This window comes from Cherax quadricarinatus, chromosome 22 (assembly GCF_038502225.1).
Source record: "Cherax quadricarinatus isolate ZL_2023a chromosome 22, ASM3850222v1, whole genome shotgun sequence".
Taxonomy (NCBI): Eukaryota; Metazoa; Arthropoda; class Malacostraca; order Decapoda; family Parastacidae; genus Cherax; species Cherax quadricarinatus.
This window is the reverse complement of record NC_091313.1, coordinates 33306008-33326140: the sequence shown is the minus strand read 5'-3', so window position 1 is coordinate 33326140 and position 20133 is coordinate 33306008. Positions and strand designations below refer to the sequence as shown.

General features: G+C 38.6%; 1 protein-coding gene across 8 annotated transcripts in view; it reads right to left on the bottom strand.

The window, feature by feature from the left end:
* Positions 1–20133, bottom strand: part of LOC128689736 (SAC3 domain-containing protein 1) — a 126738-nt gene that overhangs the window by 30607 nt on the left and 75998 nt on the right. For 5 of the 8 annotated variants that reach the window (XM_070087656.1, XM_070087650.1, XM_070087651.1 and 2 more), the window contains one exon: positions 6520–13942. The exons of 2 other annotated variants lie outside the window; for them this stretch is intronic. In XM_070087656.1, coding sequence (XP_069943757.1) covers positions 13853–13942 — 90 coding nt within the window. In that variant the 3' untranslated portion in view covers positions 6520–13852. Of the gene's footprint in view, positions 1–6519; positions 13943–16056; positions 16214–20133 lie in introns of those variants that run through there. One more of the 8 variants, XM_070087655.1, reaches the window with a different exon arrangement.

Below are 20133 nucleotides of genomic sequence, written 5' to 3'. Positions count from 1 at the left end.
ACTTTGGTTACGCCGTATCTCTACTAAGCATAAATATATTTTTTTTTGTTGGGTCCCTGGTCATGTTGATGTACAGGGCAATGAACAGGCAGACATTGCTTTGCAGTCAGCAGTACATGACCTACCAATTTCATATAGAGGTGTTCCATTTACAGACTATTTTGCTGTAACAGCTACCCACCTTCACACCCATTGGCAACAACGTTGGTCTGACCTGCTCAATAACAAACTTCATTCTATTAAACTGAGTATGGGTTACTGGCCGTCTTCTTGTCATCAGTGTCGTGGTTGGGAGACTAGGGAGACTACTCTCTCCCATCTTCGCATTGGCCACGCTCGTCTTACGGGTATCTCATGGAGAGGTGCCCTGCTCTCTGTGAGAATTGTCAGGTTCCAGTATCGGTTAGCGACATTCTGTTAGTCTGCCCACTTTATCAATGAGCACGCAGAATTTACCTCCAACTTCGTCTCCGCTCTGTTGCTCTCTCTTTACCTTCCCTTCTTGCTGATGGACCCTCCTTTAATCCAGACTCTCTCACTGACTTTTTGACAACTGATTTACTCCATAAACTCTGATGATACCTTTAGCACTCCCCTCAGCTCTTTCTACCTCAATCTCTTGCTACCATCTACCCCTGCACTATCCACTGCCCTGCTGTTCTCCATAACCTACTAATCATCCCTCTCCCTTTTGACACCTGATACCCTTGCTTCCTTACCTGCCCTGCAGCGCTGTACAGCCCTTGTGGTTTAGTCCTTCTTTTTATTTATTTATTTATTTATTAATTTGAACATGATACAGTGAAGTACAAAAGAATACAGTTAAATGCAGCATGCCAAAGCCACTTGAATGCATAGCATTACGGGCAGGCTTAAAATTAACTTAAGATTAACTAAGCAATGAAGTATTCAGTGGTAAAACATTATTGTAAACAGATAACAAGCACAAATGAGTATTACAAAAACAATAATGATACAATAATACAATAATGAGATACAATTTATGAGATACAGTTATTCAGTATTTATTTAGTTGTGGGTGAGTAAGTGATTTTTGAGAAGAGACTTGAATTTATAAACAGACAGTGTATCTTTTATATTCACTGGCAATGAATTCCAGATTTTAGGGCCTTTTATGTGCATTGAGTTTTTGCATAGCGTGCGAGGGACACGAGGAACATCAAAGAGTAATCTGTGTCTTGTGTTATGGTCATGTGTTCTGTTGAGGTTCGTAAGGAGATGTTTGAGGGGAGGGTTTATGTCAGAGTTAAGTGTTCTATGTATGTAGTAGGTGCAGTAATAAGTATGGATGTTTTGTATTGTGAGTAGATTTAGAGTTTTGAATATTGGTGGAGTGTGCTGTCTGTAGTGGGAATTTGTTATCATTCTGACTGCAGCCTTTTGTTGGGTGATTAGTGGTCTGAGATGGTTTATTGTTGCTGAGCCCCATGCACAAATTCCATAGGTGAGATAGGGGTAAATAGTGAGTGATATAGGGCCAGGAGGGCTGACTGTGGAACATAGTACTGTATCTTCTATAGTATGCTTACGGTCTTGGAAATTTTTTTGGAAATTTGTTGTATATGTGTTTGAAATTTGAGTCTATTATCAAGGTGGATTCCTAGGAATTTTCCCTCTGTGAGTTTTGTGATAGGTGATCCATTTATCATTATGTTAAGAGACACATCTGCAGCTCTTTTACCAAACTGAATGTAGTAGGTTTTGTCAATGTTTAGAGTAAGTCTGTTGGTCCTCATCCAGGTTGATATTTTCTGTAATTCGGCATTTACAGTACGTATTGGCTAGCATGACTGGGCTCGGGTGAGAGTAGACGTATGTAGTGTCATCTGCAAATAGTGTGGGTTTGAGTAGTTGCGATGCATTTGGTAGGTCATTTATGTATATGAGAAAGAGAAGAGGGCCTAGGACACTTCCCTGTGGGACACAAACTGTAATTGGCTGTGCGGAAGAGTTTACCCCATTTGTGTACACATATTGGCTTCTGTTGCTGAGGCATGACTTTAGGTAGTTGAGGGAGTGCCCTCTTATACCATAGTGCGACAATTTTATGTGGAGCAAGTCGTGGTCAACTGTATCGAAAGCTTTATGTAAGTCAATGAAGATCCCCAGTGGGACTTCTTTTTTCTCTATTGCTGTATAAATATGTTCTAGCATGTGGATAATAGCATCATTAGTATTTTTATTAGGCCTGAACCCAAATTGACAGGGGTTGAGTATGTTGTGGGAGATGAGGTAGGAATAGATACACTTATGGATTAATTTTTCAAAGATTTTAGAGAGAGGGTGTAAGTTGGATATTGGCCTATAGTTATTCAAGTCTGTGTGGTCTCCTCCTTTATGGATCGGGGTGACCCTTGCTATTTTGAGAACTGTAGGAAGGGTAGAGGATTCAATGGATTTGTTAAAGAGTGTTGCAATGATTGGTGATAGCACCTGTGACACTTTTTTGTATATAATGGGTGGTAAGGTATTTAAATCTCCTGTCTTGTTTTTTAGTTTGTTGATAATAAGGGAGACATCAGTTGGGTTAGTCGGAGCTAGGAACAGTGTGTTCGGGTAGTTGCCAGTGAGGTAGTCATTGGGTGGGGTATCTGAGCTTGGGATTTCATCGGCAAGGTTTTTTCCTATAGTGGAGAAGAAATCATTGAGTCTGCTGTTTCAGTAGGTGGGAATTGGGGTTCATCTGGTTTTGTTAATTCAATTTCGTGTTATCTTTTTTGTTCCTAGTATTTCTGATGGGGTTTTCCAGGTCTTTTTTATGTCACCTCGTAAGTTGGATAATCTGTTCTCATAATACAATTTTTTAGCCCTTCTTATTAGGCTGGTTAGGACTGACAAGTAACGTTTTGTTTGGTCTCTGGTTAGGTGGCCCTGTACTGTTTTTCGTATAGGTGCTTTGTATTTATACTGGGTGTTAGCCAGGGACTGTTCAGTCTCTTTGCAGTCATCTGTTTAGTTTTTTTAGGGCAGTGCTTGTTATAGAGGTATTGGGTCTTTAGAAAATTACTAATACATTCATCAATATCTATATAGATTTCTAGCTCAGTGTGCCAGTCAATGTTTGTCACTGCTGCTGTGAAGTTATTGATAGCTGCCTCATTGTGAAGTCTGAAAGTGACTTTAGTAGTGTCTAGGGGTAATTTGCCAAGGTTTGTTATGAGGAAGGTAGGGTAATGGTCTGTGGTATTATCTGTAATTATGCCTGATCTTAAAGCACTACCCTTCCCCATAAGGCGTAGACCACGTGTTACGGCCTGACACCAGTTCAAGAACTTACTTAAGCCGAGAGGCATGTCTAACAACTATTTGTCAAGGCAAGGTGTGTGACACTTTACTGGAGTTATGTCTCCCTTAGTGACCTCAAAAGTACTACATCACAAAATGGCATTGATTGTACAATGCTGTTGTATAATCCTGAATTATGAGAATGGCAAAAGAATGCTGTTATTCATTACCTATATGAATTCAGAGATATAAAGTGTCATGTTGATGCCCTGTAAAGCTTAATATATGAAAGATCCTCATCCTACACATTATCATGCACACAACTGCGTGGCTAAATAAATACATCATTGATTATCCAGCAATTGGTCATCTGCCATTCAAAACTGTGGCACAGTCTTTTTAATACAGACACCTGAAAAATAATACAGAAAAAGTATATATATGTTTTTTTTACATATCGGTCATCTCTCACCATGAAGGGGCAATGAAATAAAAGAGGAAAGACATTCACCATCATTCATTCAATAGCAGTCTTGTCAGAAGGAATGCAACATCACAGTTAATGTGGCCCTTTGAACTGTAACATCCTCACTCATCCTTCAGGGTGCAGGTACTCTACTTTCCACCTCCAGGACTGTAACATCCTCACCCATCCTTCAAAGTGCAGGTACTGTACTTCCCACCTCCAGAATGGTAACATCCTCACTCATCCTTCAGAGTGCAGGTACTGCACTTCCCACCTCCAGGACTCCAAATCCCACTAACCAGGTTCTCTGAATCCCCTGATTAATCCTACTTTCCTAACACTCTAACAACACCAGAACATAAAAAAAAAAAATGATGAAACTATCATGTTTTTGACTCTAGTTCAACCCCAGCAAAGGATGCTGCATAATCGAAGATCTATTCATTTGATCTTACATACAAACCATCTAGCAGACAATAACATTTGCCTGTTTGATGTGAGAACAAGGGGGCAGTGGCTACAGTACTCCAGAGATGAACATCCTAGTCAGGAAAATTGTTACATTTATGGAAAATGCTGAATCTGTAGAGATCATCTGAATATAACCAAGCCAGGTGTTTTATAGCTAAGCCAGGTGTTGCATAACCAAGCCATGTGTTGTATTGATACTGTGCCTATGGGAGATTCTAAAGAAAAATTGCAAAGGTCAGTGGATGAGTTTGGGTGTGTGTGTAAAGGTAGAAAGTTGAAAGTGAACATAGAAAAGAGTAAGGTGATGAGGGTATCAAATGATTTTGATAAAGAAAAATTGGATATCAAACTGGGGAGGAGGAGCATGGAAGAAGTGAATGTTTTCAGATATTTGGGAGTTGACGTGTCAGCAGATGGATTTATGAAGGATGAGGTTAATCATAGAATTGACGAAGGAAAAAAGGAGAGTGGTGCATTGAGGTACATGTGGAGACAAAAAAACGTTATCTATGGAGGCAAAGAAGGGAATGTATGAAAGTATAGTAGTACCAACACTCTTATATTACCTCGAGTTTACCTGGAGAGAGTTCCGGGGGTCAACGCCCCCGCGGCCCGGTCTGTGACCAGGCCTCCTGGTGGATCAGAGCCTGATCAGTTTGGTAATTTAGAGAGAATGGATCAAAGTAGAATGACATGGAGAGCGTATAAATCTGTAGGGGAAGGAAGGCGGGGTAGAGGTCATCCTCGAAAAGGCTGGAGGGAGGGGGTAAAGGAGGTTTTGTGGGCAAGGGGCTTGGACTTCCAGCAAGCGTGCGTGAGCGTGTTAGATCGGAGTGAATGGAGATGAATGGTATTTGGGACCTGACGAGCTGTTGAAGCTTGGGTTCTAAATGCTGCAGTGAGGAGGTGGTTGGAGGCAGGAGATGTCCTGTTTAAGGGCAATGTGTGGTGTAAATATTATGCAGAAAATTCGGAGTGTGGAAATTAGGAGAAGGTGTGGAGCTAATAAAAGTATTAGTAAGAGTGCTGAAGAGGGGTTGTTGAGGCAGTTTGGTAATTTAGAGAGAATGGATCAAAGTAGAATGACATGGAGAGCGTATAAATCTGTAGGGGAAGGAAGGCGGGGTAGAGGTCGTCCTCGAAAAGGCTGGAGGAAGGGGGTAAAGGAGGTTTTGTGGGCAAGGGGCTTGGACTTCCAGCAAGCGTGCGTGAGCGTGTTAGATCGGAGTGAATGGAGATGAATGGTATTTGGGACCTGACGAGCTGTTGAAGTGCAAGCAGGATAATACGTACTTAGTGAAGGGATTCAGGGAAACTGGTTATTTTTATATAGCCAGACTTGAGTCCTGGAAAAGGGAAGTACAATGCCTGCACTTTAAAGGAGGGGTTTGGGATATTGGCAGTTTGGACGGATATGTTGTGTATCTTTATTACGTATATGCTTCTAAACTGTTGTATTCTGAGCACCTCTTCAAAATCAGTGATTATGTGTGAGTGAGGTGAAAGTGTTGAATGATGATGAAAGTATTTTCTTTTTGGGGATTTTCTTTCTTTTTGGGTCACCCTGCCTCGGTGGGAGATGGCCGACCTGTTTAAAAAAAAAAAAAAAAAACATACAGGAGGCAATTAGATTCAATCCAAGGAATGAGAGGGGTACCTCCAAATCTTTGGTTCAAGAGCCCTTCATTTGTATTCAGGCACCATCCTTCAAGGATGGGTCTAATGGTAAGGCAGATCACATTTCTACGACCAAGAGACGTGGTTGTTTGAGATGTGAATTTTTTTTATGGCATGAAGCAGGAATTTAGTGATTGGTTACACATTCATCCCTTATAATTATCAATCAATCACTGCCCCAAAAGCAATTCCATAATAAAAGCACTCAAAAATACAGCAAACAATGAATGAGGATTATCAGAGTTCAAAGGCCTTGTTAGTATTGTCACTAACTACTGCAAATCATTTCAGTAAAGCACTTTATTGAAAAATAACATTAATGATAATTTTATTAATGACATTTAACGAAATTATTTGTGATGGGTGGTAACAATACTAATGGTGCCTTTTTAAATGCACGGATTTCATGAAAGGTTATAAGAGTTTTGATAACATGAGATGTAAAAGGGGCATCAGACATTGAAGAAATCAGAAGGTAAAAAAAATCCTTGTATTATACTACAACCATCTCCTGTTATATCTTTAAGTGGATATTCTTAAGTAACATATAAAATAGTTCAACCAGAGTGATTTTAAAAAATTTTGACAAACCATCTGATAGCGTAAAATTGCTGAATTATAGTCCAGTTACTGGGGCAGGGGGCTAAAAAAACATAATAGATTCATCATGGAACTGTTTGTTAGATCAGCCATTTCCCATAAAAAAAAAAAATACATTTTTGAACGTTATAATATTTAATGAAAACATTGGCATCCTCTATTAGGGCTTCACCTTTAACATTTTTAGGGGTATATTCTTAATCAGTGTAAAAAATAGAACCCCTGTTGTGATTTTAAGCATTTTTGAAAATCTACCCAAAAATGGCTAAAAACACTGAAGTGACGTTTTTATACGTAAAAAATCTTTTTCTATAAAAACTAAAAATAACCATCATGAAACTTTTTGCTGGATCAATTACTTCCCTCAAATGCAAAAAAAAAAAAAATCCTGTATATATATGCAGCTTTCATGAAAGGAGAGAAGAGTTTTGATAAGATAAGTGTGTGATAAAAGGGCTTCAGAGCACCAGACAATCCTGGCCCATGGTTGGGCTAAGAGAGTAGAGAAACTCTCGAAACTCTTCAAAAATATATCTAAGGTAAAGGTATACCAGACATTGAAGAAATCATAGGAAAAACAGTCTTGTATCATGCTAGAACTATCTCTTTTTATATTTTTAAGTGAATATTCTAAAGAAGCATAAAAATTAGTTCAACTGCAGTGATTTTAAGTATTTTCTCAATCCAGCTAATAGTGTTTACATAAACAAAAATAGATGAACTATTGACCAATGATGGGGAAGGGGGCAAAAAAAATCTAAAAATTAATATTTTCATCATGGAACTGTTTGTTAGATCAGTTATTTGCCCACAAAAAAAAAATGCATTTTTGAAGATAAGAGCTGCTTCAATGAAAACAATGGCATCCTCTATTAAGGCTTCACATGAAAATAGGACCTCTTATTGTGTTAAAATGAGCTGAATTTACCTTTTAAAGGGTATGTTTTTAATCTGCATAAAAACTAGTACCCTAGTGTGATTTTAAGCAATAATGAAAATCCGTCCAAAAATGGCTAAAAAACACTGACCTAGAGTAAAAGTCTATGATAAAGAAACTCATAACACAAAATAAGGTAAAAAATCAGCTATGCAAATATAAACAGTGCAAGGTAAAATTACACAATGAAAGAGTAAATGGAATACATATAAGACAAAAATTATCTATAACAACAAAGTGTATAAGCAAAGGAATTATCAATAACATAGAATGACTCTATTAATTGCACAAATTAATGGCACTGCAATGGTGTAGCAGGTATACTGCAACATATTTAACCTTTATATACATCATGCCCTGGCATGATTGTGGCTTTCTTGCACTTAGCAAACCAAAATTGCAATTACACATTGTAACCTTCACAAAGAAATAAACGTTTATCTTTATATACATTAGAGTAATTCTCATTGAATTTATATTACTGTGAACATCATTAACCCTTTCAGGGTTGACAGGCCCTCTCCTAAACTTGTTCTCAGGGTCGGAAATTTTCAAAAAAAAAAAAAAAAAAGATTTTTTCTTATGAAATAATAGAGAATCTTTTCCCTATCATAATAACACCAAAAGTATAAAATTTGATCGAAAACTTACCGAATTATGCTCTCGCAAAGTTAGTGGTCTTGATGATGTTTACGCATCAGCGATTTTGCCCACTTTGAGCCCTATTTTCACCCAATTCCAATGTACCAGTTGACAAAAATCATAACTATTTTGCTAGAACTCCATTTTTTCTATTGAATGAATACAGGAAACCACCCATTTACCGATTTCAACTATCCAATAAAGTGGTCAGAAATTGGAAATTTTGCCAATTTCACACAAATTTCAAAAGATGCCAGTTTCCAAATAGGGTCCAGAATAACCAAAATATACATTCCTGGCACTAAAATAACATTTTTTCTGTTCATTAGTCACATCCCCAGGCCTCTCTTACATTTCTTTTGCTTTCCACTTTGAATTTTTCTCACAAAAAAAAATAGAAGATTTAGTGTTATGCAGACTACTGCATTAGTGTAGAAATGGTATAAATAATATCAGCGCACTTGTGAAAGAATATTAGACTCGCCAGTTGATGTGTAGTGGATGCGTAGCATGATTTGTTTACTTTTGAACTTGGGCAAAAATCAAACATTTCTACTTTGAGCTCAATTTCAAGGTACTTTACATTGTGAAACCAATCAAAATCATCTCAATTTCTGTAATATGTCTTCCATTCTATAAAATGAGACCAGGAAAAGTAGAATACAACCATAAATAGCATACAAAAATACACTGCAAAATCGCTGTTTTAAAGCAAAAACACGGTTGGATTTTTTTTTTCTCATTATGCACTGTGTGCTGCAGGATTTTTTTATACTGTGCACACTGATCACATAGACCTATTCTTTCATATGTAGGTCTACCAGCTTTCTCTCGCTAAATTTGAAGGCACTAGAATTTATGCGTACAAGCCGTACTATTATGGCACCAACCCTGAAAGGGTTAATGTCTTATATACATAAAAGTAAATACTATCTCATCACATTTTGTAACAATGTTTCTAGTTTCACTCTCACTGTAATTTATTTTAGAATTTTAACTTGGAAATAACTATACAATTTTATATACAGTGGAACCTCAAATTTCGAACTTAATCTGTTCCAGGAGCTAGTTCTAAATTCGAAAAGTCTGAAATTCGAAGCAATATTTCCCATAAGAAATAATGGAAATACAATTAATCCGTTCCAGAAACCCAAAAATATTCACACAAAAAATACATTTTATAGAGATTAATTATAGTTTTACATACACACAACAAATGCTATAGTCTTTAATTATGTATAGTAATATAAAATAACATTTTTACTTACCTTTATTGAAGATTGGTGATGGGATCTGGAAGATAGGGAGGAGGAGAGAGGGAGTTGGGGTTATTGTTTGGAAGGAGAATCCCCCTCCATGAGGACTTCAGGTATCAAAGCCCTCTCTGGGGTTGCTTCCCTTCTCTGTATTTTAATGCCACTAGGACCAGCTTGAGTCATTGGACCCCAGTCTCACAAAATAACTGTCTACAGTCCTCTGTTTCTGTCTCACAAAATAACTATCCACATTCGTCTGTTTCTGTCTCACAAAATAACTGTACACAATTGTCTGTTTGTCTCACAAAATAACTCCACAGTCGTCTGTTTTTGTCTCACAAAATAACTGTCCACAGTCGTCTGTTTCTGTCTCACAAAATAACTGTCCACAATCGTCTGTTTGTCTCACAAAATAACTCCACAGTCGTCTGTTTCTGTCTCACAAAATAACTGTCCACAGTTGTCTGTTTCTGTCTCACAAAATAACTGTCCACAGTCCTCTGTACATCCTGGCAAGCTCAACAAGTCTCACTCCAATCTCATACTTCTGTATTATTTCCTTCTTCACATCTATGGTGTTTCTCACTTTCTTTACCACAGGGGTACCGCTAGCAAGTTTCTTTGGGCCCATGGCAGCTTATTTCACAGCCCCACAAGCACTAAACACAATTAAATAATCGTAAAATGTGTGAATGAGATCGCAGGTTAGTGTTCACTCAAGCATAAACAAAGCTAGACTGCTCACGGCGCCTGCGTGGGGACGCGGATAGAGCGGGCCAGCGGACAGGTCCCATACCCGGCGGTCCGAAAATAGGGGCGCGTTCAATAATAGGGACACAGTTTGTCTGAAAAAATGGTCTTATTTTCGAAACATTCGATATGTGATACATTCGATTTTTGAGGTTCCACTGTAGTATAATGTTAGCGATCTTTTTTCCCATGTATACCTTGTCTTCCTTTCATCTGCTACATAAACATTTGATTCGTATCCATCAAGTCTTTTTATAGTGAATATCAATAATGTCTTCTATACTTATATTTGTAATATCATCCAATTTTGTACAGTGTATCATGATTAATGTTTGGGGAAAGTACCCAAGGTAATACTGGAGCACGGCACTTAGGACTCCCCGTTCACCCTTCTACATACACGTACCTCAGACATTGTCCAAGAAGTTCAAAAAATATCCCTAACCTACTCTCAAGAAAAATCTAGGTCACACTTCAAGAAAGTAGTTGTAAACCTGTAGGGGTCATACAGCACACAGGGAAGTGGGAGATAACCAGGTTCAATCAAGAAAATCTGAGAATGAAACAATGCACAGAGCTGTGCATAACCATAGAGCAATTTGAGTGTCCTTAAGACACAAATTGTTCTAAGTTATCACACTTGCGATAACTATGGGAGCTATTGTTATCGTTGGGGTTTATAGGGCCACTGACAGTGTATGCTGTATTGAGCCCTGCCTTCCAGTGCCTGGAAAATAAACCTCGACCAAAGCGGAAGAAGGTAGACAATAACTGTGCATATTAAATGTTTTCAATGTACTTTGAAGCCAGCAAGAAGGTGCAGGTACAGGCGAGGATCTTCTGACGGTCTGGAAGGTCAAAGACTGTACCCCAAATGTGTGCAAGACCGCATGGAGGAGAGTCCATGCAGAGTGGTAACGGGGGCACAGCAGCATGAAGTGCTCCGCCATCTCGGGGACACCACGGGCAATATGGATAAGGGTACAGTAGTAAGAAGTGCTCCATCGTCTCGGGAACACCATGGGCAATATGGAATATGGCACCACAGTAAGAAGTGCTCCACCCTCTTGGACACACCATGGGCAATATGGATGGGGGCACCGCAGTAAGAATTGCTCCACCATCTTGGAGACACCATGGGCAATATGGAGAGTTTGTCATCCGAAGGTGGTGCAGATAAGCTGCCAGTCATGAATGCCCAACCCGGAGGAGAATCAGTGTAACATCCACTGAGTGATTGGGATGATGGGCCCAAGGGCAGGGGCCACTGAAAGATTGGACTAAGCTCAATGCCGAAGAAGAGAGGAAGCGTGCCAGACCCCCCTGCCATAAATAGTGGATTTCCCTCCAAACAGCCTTTGTGAAACTACTGTAGCCCAGTGCAAGGGGAGGTATCATTATTATAATCAAAGAAAGCGCTAAACCGACAAGGGTCATACAGTGCTGTGGGGCAGAAAATAGTGCTGAGGCTATAAACAGCTAGGTGGAGAGGAGTCTGTGTATACTACATCTGCATTTTGTTTGTCCTCTACAGCATCCAAGACGAGAGACCTGGTCTAAACCCATGTTGCCCTGGGTTGTGTAATTGATGGGTATCTAGATGGGTGGCGATATTACTTCTTAGAACCTTTCGAAGATTTTTATATGGGATGTTAGTGTTATTGGTCTGTAATTCTTTGCTACTGCTCTCCTGCCCCCTTCGTGGAGTGGGGCTATGTCTGTTGTTTTAAGTGACTGTGGGATGACCCGTGTGTCCAGGCGCCCTCTCCATATTATTATTATAATCAAAAAGAAGCGCTAAGCCACAAGGGCTATACAGCACCCTCTCCATAGAATGCTAAAGGCATCTGACAGGGGCTTCTTGCAGTTCTTGATGAACATGGAGTTCCAGAAGTCTAGGCCTGGGGCTGAGTGCATGAGCATGACATTTATTGCCTTTTCGAAGTCATGTGGTGTTAGGATAATATCAGAGATGTTTGAATTGACCAAATTCTGAGTCTCGTCATAAAAAATCATTTAGGCTGTTGACTCTTAGTCTGGTAAGTGGCTCACTAAACACTGAGTCATACAGGGCCTTTAGCATCTCACTCATTTCCTTTGTCTCATCTGTGTAGGTCCCATCTCGTCTAAGTAGGGGTCCAATACTGGATGCTGTTTTTTGCCATAGATCTGGCATAAGAAAAGAAATATTTTGGGTTTCAATTTCATTTATAGAATTTAGTTCTTCCTGAGCTTGTCTCCTGTATGATTCCTTAAGCTTAAGTTTGATATTTGCTATTCTCTGCCCAGTGCCTTCCTTCATATCTCAGATATACTAGCCCCTTTCAGAAGCTCTGTGATTCTTTGCCTTTGCCTGTATAGGGAGGATCTCTCTCTTTCTAATTTACTTCTTCTCTTCCTTTTTCTTAAAGGAATATGCCTTGAGCATACCTCAAGTACCACAGAGTTAATTCTTTGTAGGCAGAGGTTTGGATTCATGTTGTTTAGGATATCTTCCCAGGTTGTTTCATTTAGGACATAGTTCACTTGATGTAAGTTTTTGTTACTGAAGTTGAATTTTGTGAAGGCACCCTCACAACTGATCACATTTTGCTGGTCAGGAGCCCTGCACATACATGTCTGTACCTCAAAACTCAACATAAATCTTTACAAAATAGAGCTTTTATGAGTGTGTGTTTACATAACAGATAACTGATCTCTATTCACTGCTAAGAATCAATATGCATACTAATACTACAGTTAAAAATGCTTCTCAAAGTTCCAGTGCTTACAGATTATTTTCATCAGATGAAAGAAATAAACATTATTACTGTATTATTATCATTACAGCCTCTCCTCACTTAGCAATGTACAGTGGACCCCCGACATACGATATTAATTCATTCCAGAAGTCTGTTCGGGCACCGTTACCGAACGAATTTGTTCCCATAAGGAATATTGTAAATTAGGTTAGCCCATTTCAGACCCCCAAAAATACACGTACAAAAGCACTTACAAAAATGCACTTACATAACTGTCCGAGTTGGAAGCTGATCGTAAGGCGGGGGTCCAATGTACTTGTTTACCGACTATTTGGACTTACGACGGGCTCTCTGACCAGTATGCATACCTAAATAATGTATATTAGAGCTGATTTCCTCTATTCTGTTTATTACAATATACAGTACACTACTGTATAAACATTTAAAAATATACCAGAAATTTTATAAATGATGCAAAGGTGACATTAAAACAATATCAAAGATGGTTGACACAAACCCACTACCGTTATAGTATGCGCCTCACTTGGTGACAAATTCATTTACCGACATGGTCTTAGGAATAGAACTCTGTCATTAACCCGTAAACGGTCCAAGCAGATCTACGTTCACATGTGTAGTGCTACAAAAGTAGATCTACGTTTTTTTACACATTTTCAAATATAACAAAAAAAAAAGTAGATCAAAGTTTTTTTACACATTTTCAAATATAAAAAAACAAAAAGATCTACTTTTTTTTACATTCAAATGTTGAAAAAACATATATATACGTTTGGACCGTTTACGGGTTAAGTGAGGAGAGGTTGTATTATAATACTACAGCTTTAACTGTTGCAGTGTTATCATTCTTTACTCATTTCTGATTGGCATCATCTTTTTTTGTAAGAATATTTATTAATTCACAGTTATACATTTCATCATAGTGATATTAGAGTTTTTCAGTCTTATTGAAAATTACTGTATACTATAAAAAACTCTGTATACTGCACTATTACCTGCATACAAGATTACAATGTAGTACTGTGCTTCTGCATTTTCAAATATAGTATCACAGGGAAAGATCATTTGGAAGCAAGAGATCTGACAGTTCCATCTTGGCCAACTTATCTTCTATCCATTTTACACGCAATGGTTTCATCTGTTTGTCAGAAAGTATAATATTAAGAAAGAAGGAAAGAAAAGTTATCTCAGTCGTGCAAATTCAATGAAACACATTTATCACTGGATCAACAAACTGATAAATTAGTCAGGTGCAACACCTGGGAAATTTTTTGAGACATTTTTACCTGTGCAGCAGGTTTTCTCAGTCTAATAAAGAGACATGAGGTGAAAAAAGTATTGGAATATTAGTAGTGGTCACATTAGCATGGGTGGGGCTTATTTTGTGGAGCTGTAATAAGGTATTCAGTCCCCATTTAATCAAAGCTAAGGCACTGAACTTCTTAAAATTTTATCTTCACTAAGCAAATCCCACACTCTGATGTGACCACTGCTACTACTTCACTATTTCCTTCACCTCATTCCTCTGTATTAACCCTTTCAGGGTCCAAGGCCCAAATCTGAAGTGGTGCCCCAGTGTCAAGAATTTTCAAAAAAAAAATTTGTTATTTTTTCTTATGAAATGGTAAAGAATCTTTTTGTGAAGGTAATAAAACAAAAAGTACGAAATTTGATGGAAAATTGATGAAATTATGCTCTCGCGAATTTTGATGTGTCAGCGATATTTACGAATCGGCGATTTTGCCGACTTTGACTCCCATTTTAGGCCAATTACATTATTCCAGTAAACCAAATTCTTAGCTATTTCACTAGTATTACTTCTATTCTATCGATTGAGCACAAGAAATCAGCAAGTCAACTGTTTCAACTACAAATTAAAGTGATCGGAAATTGTTAATTTGGCCAATTTAACACAAAGTTCAAAATATTCCAATTTCAAAATAGGGTCCAGAATAAACAATGTAGGTATTCTTGGAACTAAACTAACATTTCCTCTGTTCATTAGTTATGTTTTGAGGCTTTACAAATAAATTCCATTTTGATTTTTTATTCACATAATGAATTTTTATTCACACCAAAAAATTGAAGATTTACTGTTATGCAATACTGTAATAATTGTATAAATATCATCACCATATTTGTGAATGCATATTAGACCCACCAGCTGGCGTGTATTAGACATGTGAGGTCGTTTGTTTACTCTTGAATATCGGCAAAAATTTAACATTTCTGCTACTTTGAGCTCAGTTTCAAGCCATTTCCAGTGCTAAAACCAATCAAAATCATCTCTATTTCTGTAATATGTCTTCCATTCTATCAATTGAGACCAAGAAATCGCAAATACAACTATAAAAAACATACGAAAAAACACTGCAAATTCGCTGTTTTAATCGAAAAATCATGATTTCATTTTTTTTCTCTCATTATACACAGTGTGCTGCAGGATCTGTTTTATGTGGTGCACACATACCACAAAGATGTATTCTCTCATATCTAGGCCCAAATGTACCACTCGCAGTTTATCAGAGTGAGCTGAGCTCATGACGTAGATCTACGGTTTGGACCCTGAACGTAAAGCCGTAGATCTACGGGACGGACCCTGAAAGGGTTAAATTAAAAAAAAAAAAAGCCTGCTACACAGGTAAAATGTCTTGGAAGTAATGATGCCCAGGTGTTACACACATCTTATTCATTAAGATATTTAAATAAGTTCATAAATAAAATGCAAATTATATTCATAAACTGTTTCAAGTACAATATTATATACATTTCAGAGTGGTTCAAACAATGAACTTTTGATTTCTTTTGCTTTTATAAACTGAATGAGAAAATAACACTGGCTAAGTTTGAGCCCAAATGCATAATATTTACAGGTGGCTCTCAAGGCTTGTTATCCATATCAAATTTCTTATTTTTTTCATAGGATAGTTTTATGTTCTTCTCCATGGGGAAGTGGAACAGAAAATTTCCTCCATATGCCATGCATGTTGTAAGAGGTGACTAAAATGCCAGGAGCAAGGGGATAGTAACCCCTTCTCTTGTACAGAAGGGCCCCATTTATATCACTGGTTAGGTTCCAGGTTACCGCGGGAAAGCAAAACACCATTTTTTTCCACTTATAAATGCATACAAATGCCAGATAAGTTTACATTAACATATATTAAGCTAACAGTAGAACTAGGCATTAAAAAAAATTAAATGTTAAATATATACACAGTACATTCATTACTTACCTTAAAATATTTGTAGTCTTACTGCAGGGCGAGAGGTGAATAGTATTTATTTTTAGGTAGCAGTAGGTGTAGGTAGCCAGTAGGTGTAGGTAGCCAGTAGGTGTAGGTAGCCGGTAGGTGTAGGTAGTCGGTAGGTGTAGGTAGCCAGTAGGTTTAAGTGGGTATGATATTTAACCCTTTCAGGGTCCAAGACCCAAAATGACCGGGTGGCGGCAACATCAACGATTTCCGCAAACGCGCATTTCTTTATTTTACGCTTTTTATACTTTTTTCTTTTCTTTTCTAATTTTTTTCTTTTCCTACTAACATTTGGGGCCCGAGAGACCAATACTGTATATAATGTACGTATATATACTATAAACTCACTGTATTGAACACAATAGCTGCACTAAAGTTATTATCATAATATTGTTTACCACTTTTGTTTATTACAATAAACATGCACAAATCTTGTATAATACTAATGTTCTATCATATATTTACATATGTACAACCACTGGACATGTTTTTAGAACTGCTGCAGCTTGTGGAACTCCTTGAAACAAGGCACCATCCACAGAGGTACCTTACATTCCTCGCACATAAACCGCACATAAACCGAGTGTCTTTGTGTCTTTGTTGCCGTCGTTTTGTTTGTGCACAGACAACACATCTCTTCTGAGCAAATTTCTTCTTAGTTGCAGGAAGCTGTATTATGAAGTGATCACCTTCCCTCCTCAAACGCTTGGGTATACCCTGAGGAGCTCGAGGACAGTTTTGTATAGCAGGTATTGTTACCTGGTATATCATTATGAGTTGTCTGACAACAGACAAACAAAATTCACCATACAGTGGTCTGTTGCCAGTCTTCACTTGGCACATATTATATGCACTGAGCATTGAAATGTCCATGAGATGGAAGAAAAGTTTCATATACCACTTGTAACTCTTACAAACACAATCAACAAAGCCAATCTGCATATCACATTTGTCAACCAAGTGCATGTTTTGTGTATAATCAATCACTGCCACTGGTTTTCGAATATGTTCATTAGTCATTCTATCAACTTTGCCCCTGTCTTGCATTTCATTATGGTGAATGGTTGTCAACAATGTGACATCTCATTTGTCATGCCACCGTAATGCCATGATGTCATTGGCAGTAAACACCTGCACCTCATCACCACGAGTGCCTGCGTTGAACCTGGGCATATGTTTATGACTAGAACGCACTGTGCCACACACATCTGTCTTGTTCACTTGCAAGAAATCACTGAGTAAAGGGCTTGTGTACCAGTTATCAGTATATAATGTATGCCCCTTACCAAGGTAAGGTGCCATCATGCTTCTCACTACGTCACCTGAGATACCCAATAACATCCTGGTATCTTAATGTTTTACTTCCCGTGTATACAACAATATCCAATACCAGGCCACTGTCACAGTCACAGAGTACAAACAGTTTTATACCAAAGCATTTCCTCTTGCTCAGTATATACTGTTTGAATGACAATCTACCTTTGAACAAAATCAAAGACTTGTCAAGTACAAGATTCTTGAATGGATAAAAGTACATGTTAAACTTTTGTTTGAGATACATAAAAACATTTCTAATCTTGTATAACCTGTCACTTCTGTCAGGCCTGGTTTTGTCAGATAAGTGCAACATACGTAACAGTAAGATAAACCTGTTCACTGGGATGATTTCACTGAAGACCGGGGTACAAATTAGCCGATCTGTGGACCAGTATGATTTTATATTATGCTTATAGACATGAGGCATAAGCATTATTGATGCAAAATGCAAATACATTTCTGCAACAGTTGTCTCTTTCCACCGGTGTAGTCTTGACTGTGGTGATATCATCGTATTTGCCCAGGTGTACTCAAAATACTTGTTACTTTCCCTGACAATAGTCTCCATCAAGGGCTGGTCAAAGAATAGTTCAAAGAATTCCAGTTCATTGGCAGTGGTTCCAAGGGGACAAGTAGGTAGAATTCCACTTTGAGTCATCAAACTGGGAACAAAATTGGAATTTTGCTGCCAATCCCAGATACGGTTTGCTGGTGGATACTGGACATCATAAGCTGGTTGTGCTGGTAGTTGTGGTTGTGGTGGGTTGGTGGCTGATGCTCCGTTTTGCCCTTGAACTGAGGAGTCAGCAGCGTGGGTCCCAGCCTGGGCTGGTGAGTCATGCATGCCCGTGGCACTACCATCACCACTACCACCACCTACTGATGCCTGTGGTCTATCCATGCCAAGTGTAGCCACATCATCCTCACTTTCACTGTCTATTCCTGGTGTAGGGCCACGAGATGTACTCCAGGATGTACTCCGTCCCCTGGGCACTGCATAGGGAACACTACCCGAGCGCATGCGGCGGCGTATATACCAACGCTTCACTGGTGAATATGTTTCCTATCACTACTCGAATGATAGTCAAGAGCAATAAAATCACAATCCACATCACTATCATCATCATTACTGAAGTCAGAGGCCTGGCCACGCGAAAATAATAGTTTTCTCTTGCGATGAGGTACAACTGAACGTGACCGAGGAGTGCCCACACCAGAGGTAGAAGATTGAGGATAGTCAGAGTTTTCTGCACTATTATCGATATCCTAGTCATTCCTTTCAGTCACTAACTGATCAAAGCCAAAGAATTCATCTTCATTTCCACTTCCATCAGAGTCAGAACTATCAGATAGAAAGAGGAGAGTCCCAATTTTCCTTGGAGTGAGAGCTGCCTTGCGACGAGGCATGGTGAACAAAGGTAACTGAGCCGGCATTCCCACAATGCTATGCAGGTGCCTAGAATTTTTGTTTACGGCGCACACACACCACGCAGACCCATTCTCTCGCATGTAGGCCTACCAGCCTTTTTGCACTAAATTTGACGCCGTTAGAATTTTGGCATAGATCTACGGTTTGGACCCTGAACGTAAAGCCGTAGATCTACGGCACAGACCCTGAAAGGGTTAATAGCTTCACAAACATCGACTGGCAAACCGAGTTAGAAATCTACACAGATACTGACGATGTATTAATAATTTTCTAAAAAAGACCCAACACCTCTATAACATGCATTGCCCTAAAAAACTAAACAGATCACAGCTAAGAGACTGAACAGTCCCTGGCTAACACCCAGCATCCTCAAATCCATAAATATAAAAACAGTACAGAATGGGCCAAATAACCAGAGACCAAACAAAACGTTACTCGTCAATCCTAACCAGCCTGATAAGAAGGGCAAAAAAATTGTATTATGAGAACAGATTACTTAACTTAAAAGGTGATATGAAAAAGACCTGGAAAACCCTATCTGAAATTCTAGGAACTAAAAAGTTATCAGGAAACAGAACAATCAAACTAACAAAACCAGATGAACCCCTACTCCTACCAACTGAAACAGCAAACAGACTCAATGTTTTCTTCTCCACCATAGGAAAAAACCTGGCAAGCAAAATCCCAAGCTCAAATACCCCACCTAATGACTCCCTCACTGGCTCCTACCCAAACACACTATTCCTAGCTCCGACCAACCCAACAGAAGTCTCACTTATCAACACACTGAAGAACAAGGCAGGAGATTTAAATAGCTCACCACCCTTTATATACAAAAAAGCTTCTCAAGTGCTGTCACCAATTATTGCAACGCTCTTTAACAAATCCATCGAATCCTCTACCTTCCCCTCAATTCTCAAAATAGCAAAGGTCACCCCGATACATAAAGGAGGAGATCAAACAGACCTGAATAACTATACACCAATATCTAACTTACCCCTTATCTCTAAAATCCTGGATCTATTCCTACCTCATCTCCCACAACATACTCGACCCCTGTCAGTTTGGGTTCAGGCCTAATAAAAACACAAATGATGCTATTATACACATGCTAGAACTAATATACACTGCACTTGAGAAAAAAGAAGTCCCATTGGGAATCTTCAGTGATACAGTTGACCATGATTTGTTGCACATAAAATTATCACATTAAGGTATAAGAGGGCACTCCCTCAACTACCTAAAGTCATACCTTAGCAATAGAAGCCAATTTGTGTACACAAACGGAGCTTACTCTTCCACACAATCAATTACAGTCAGTGTCCCACAGGG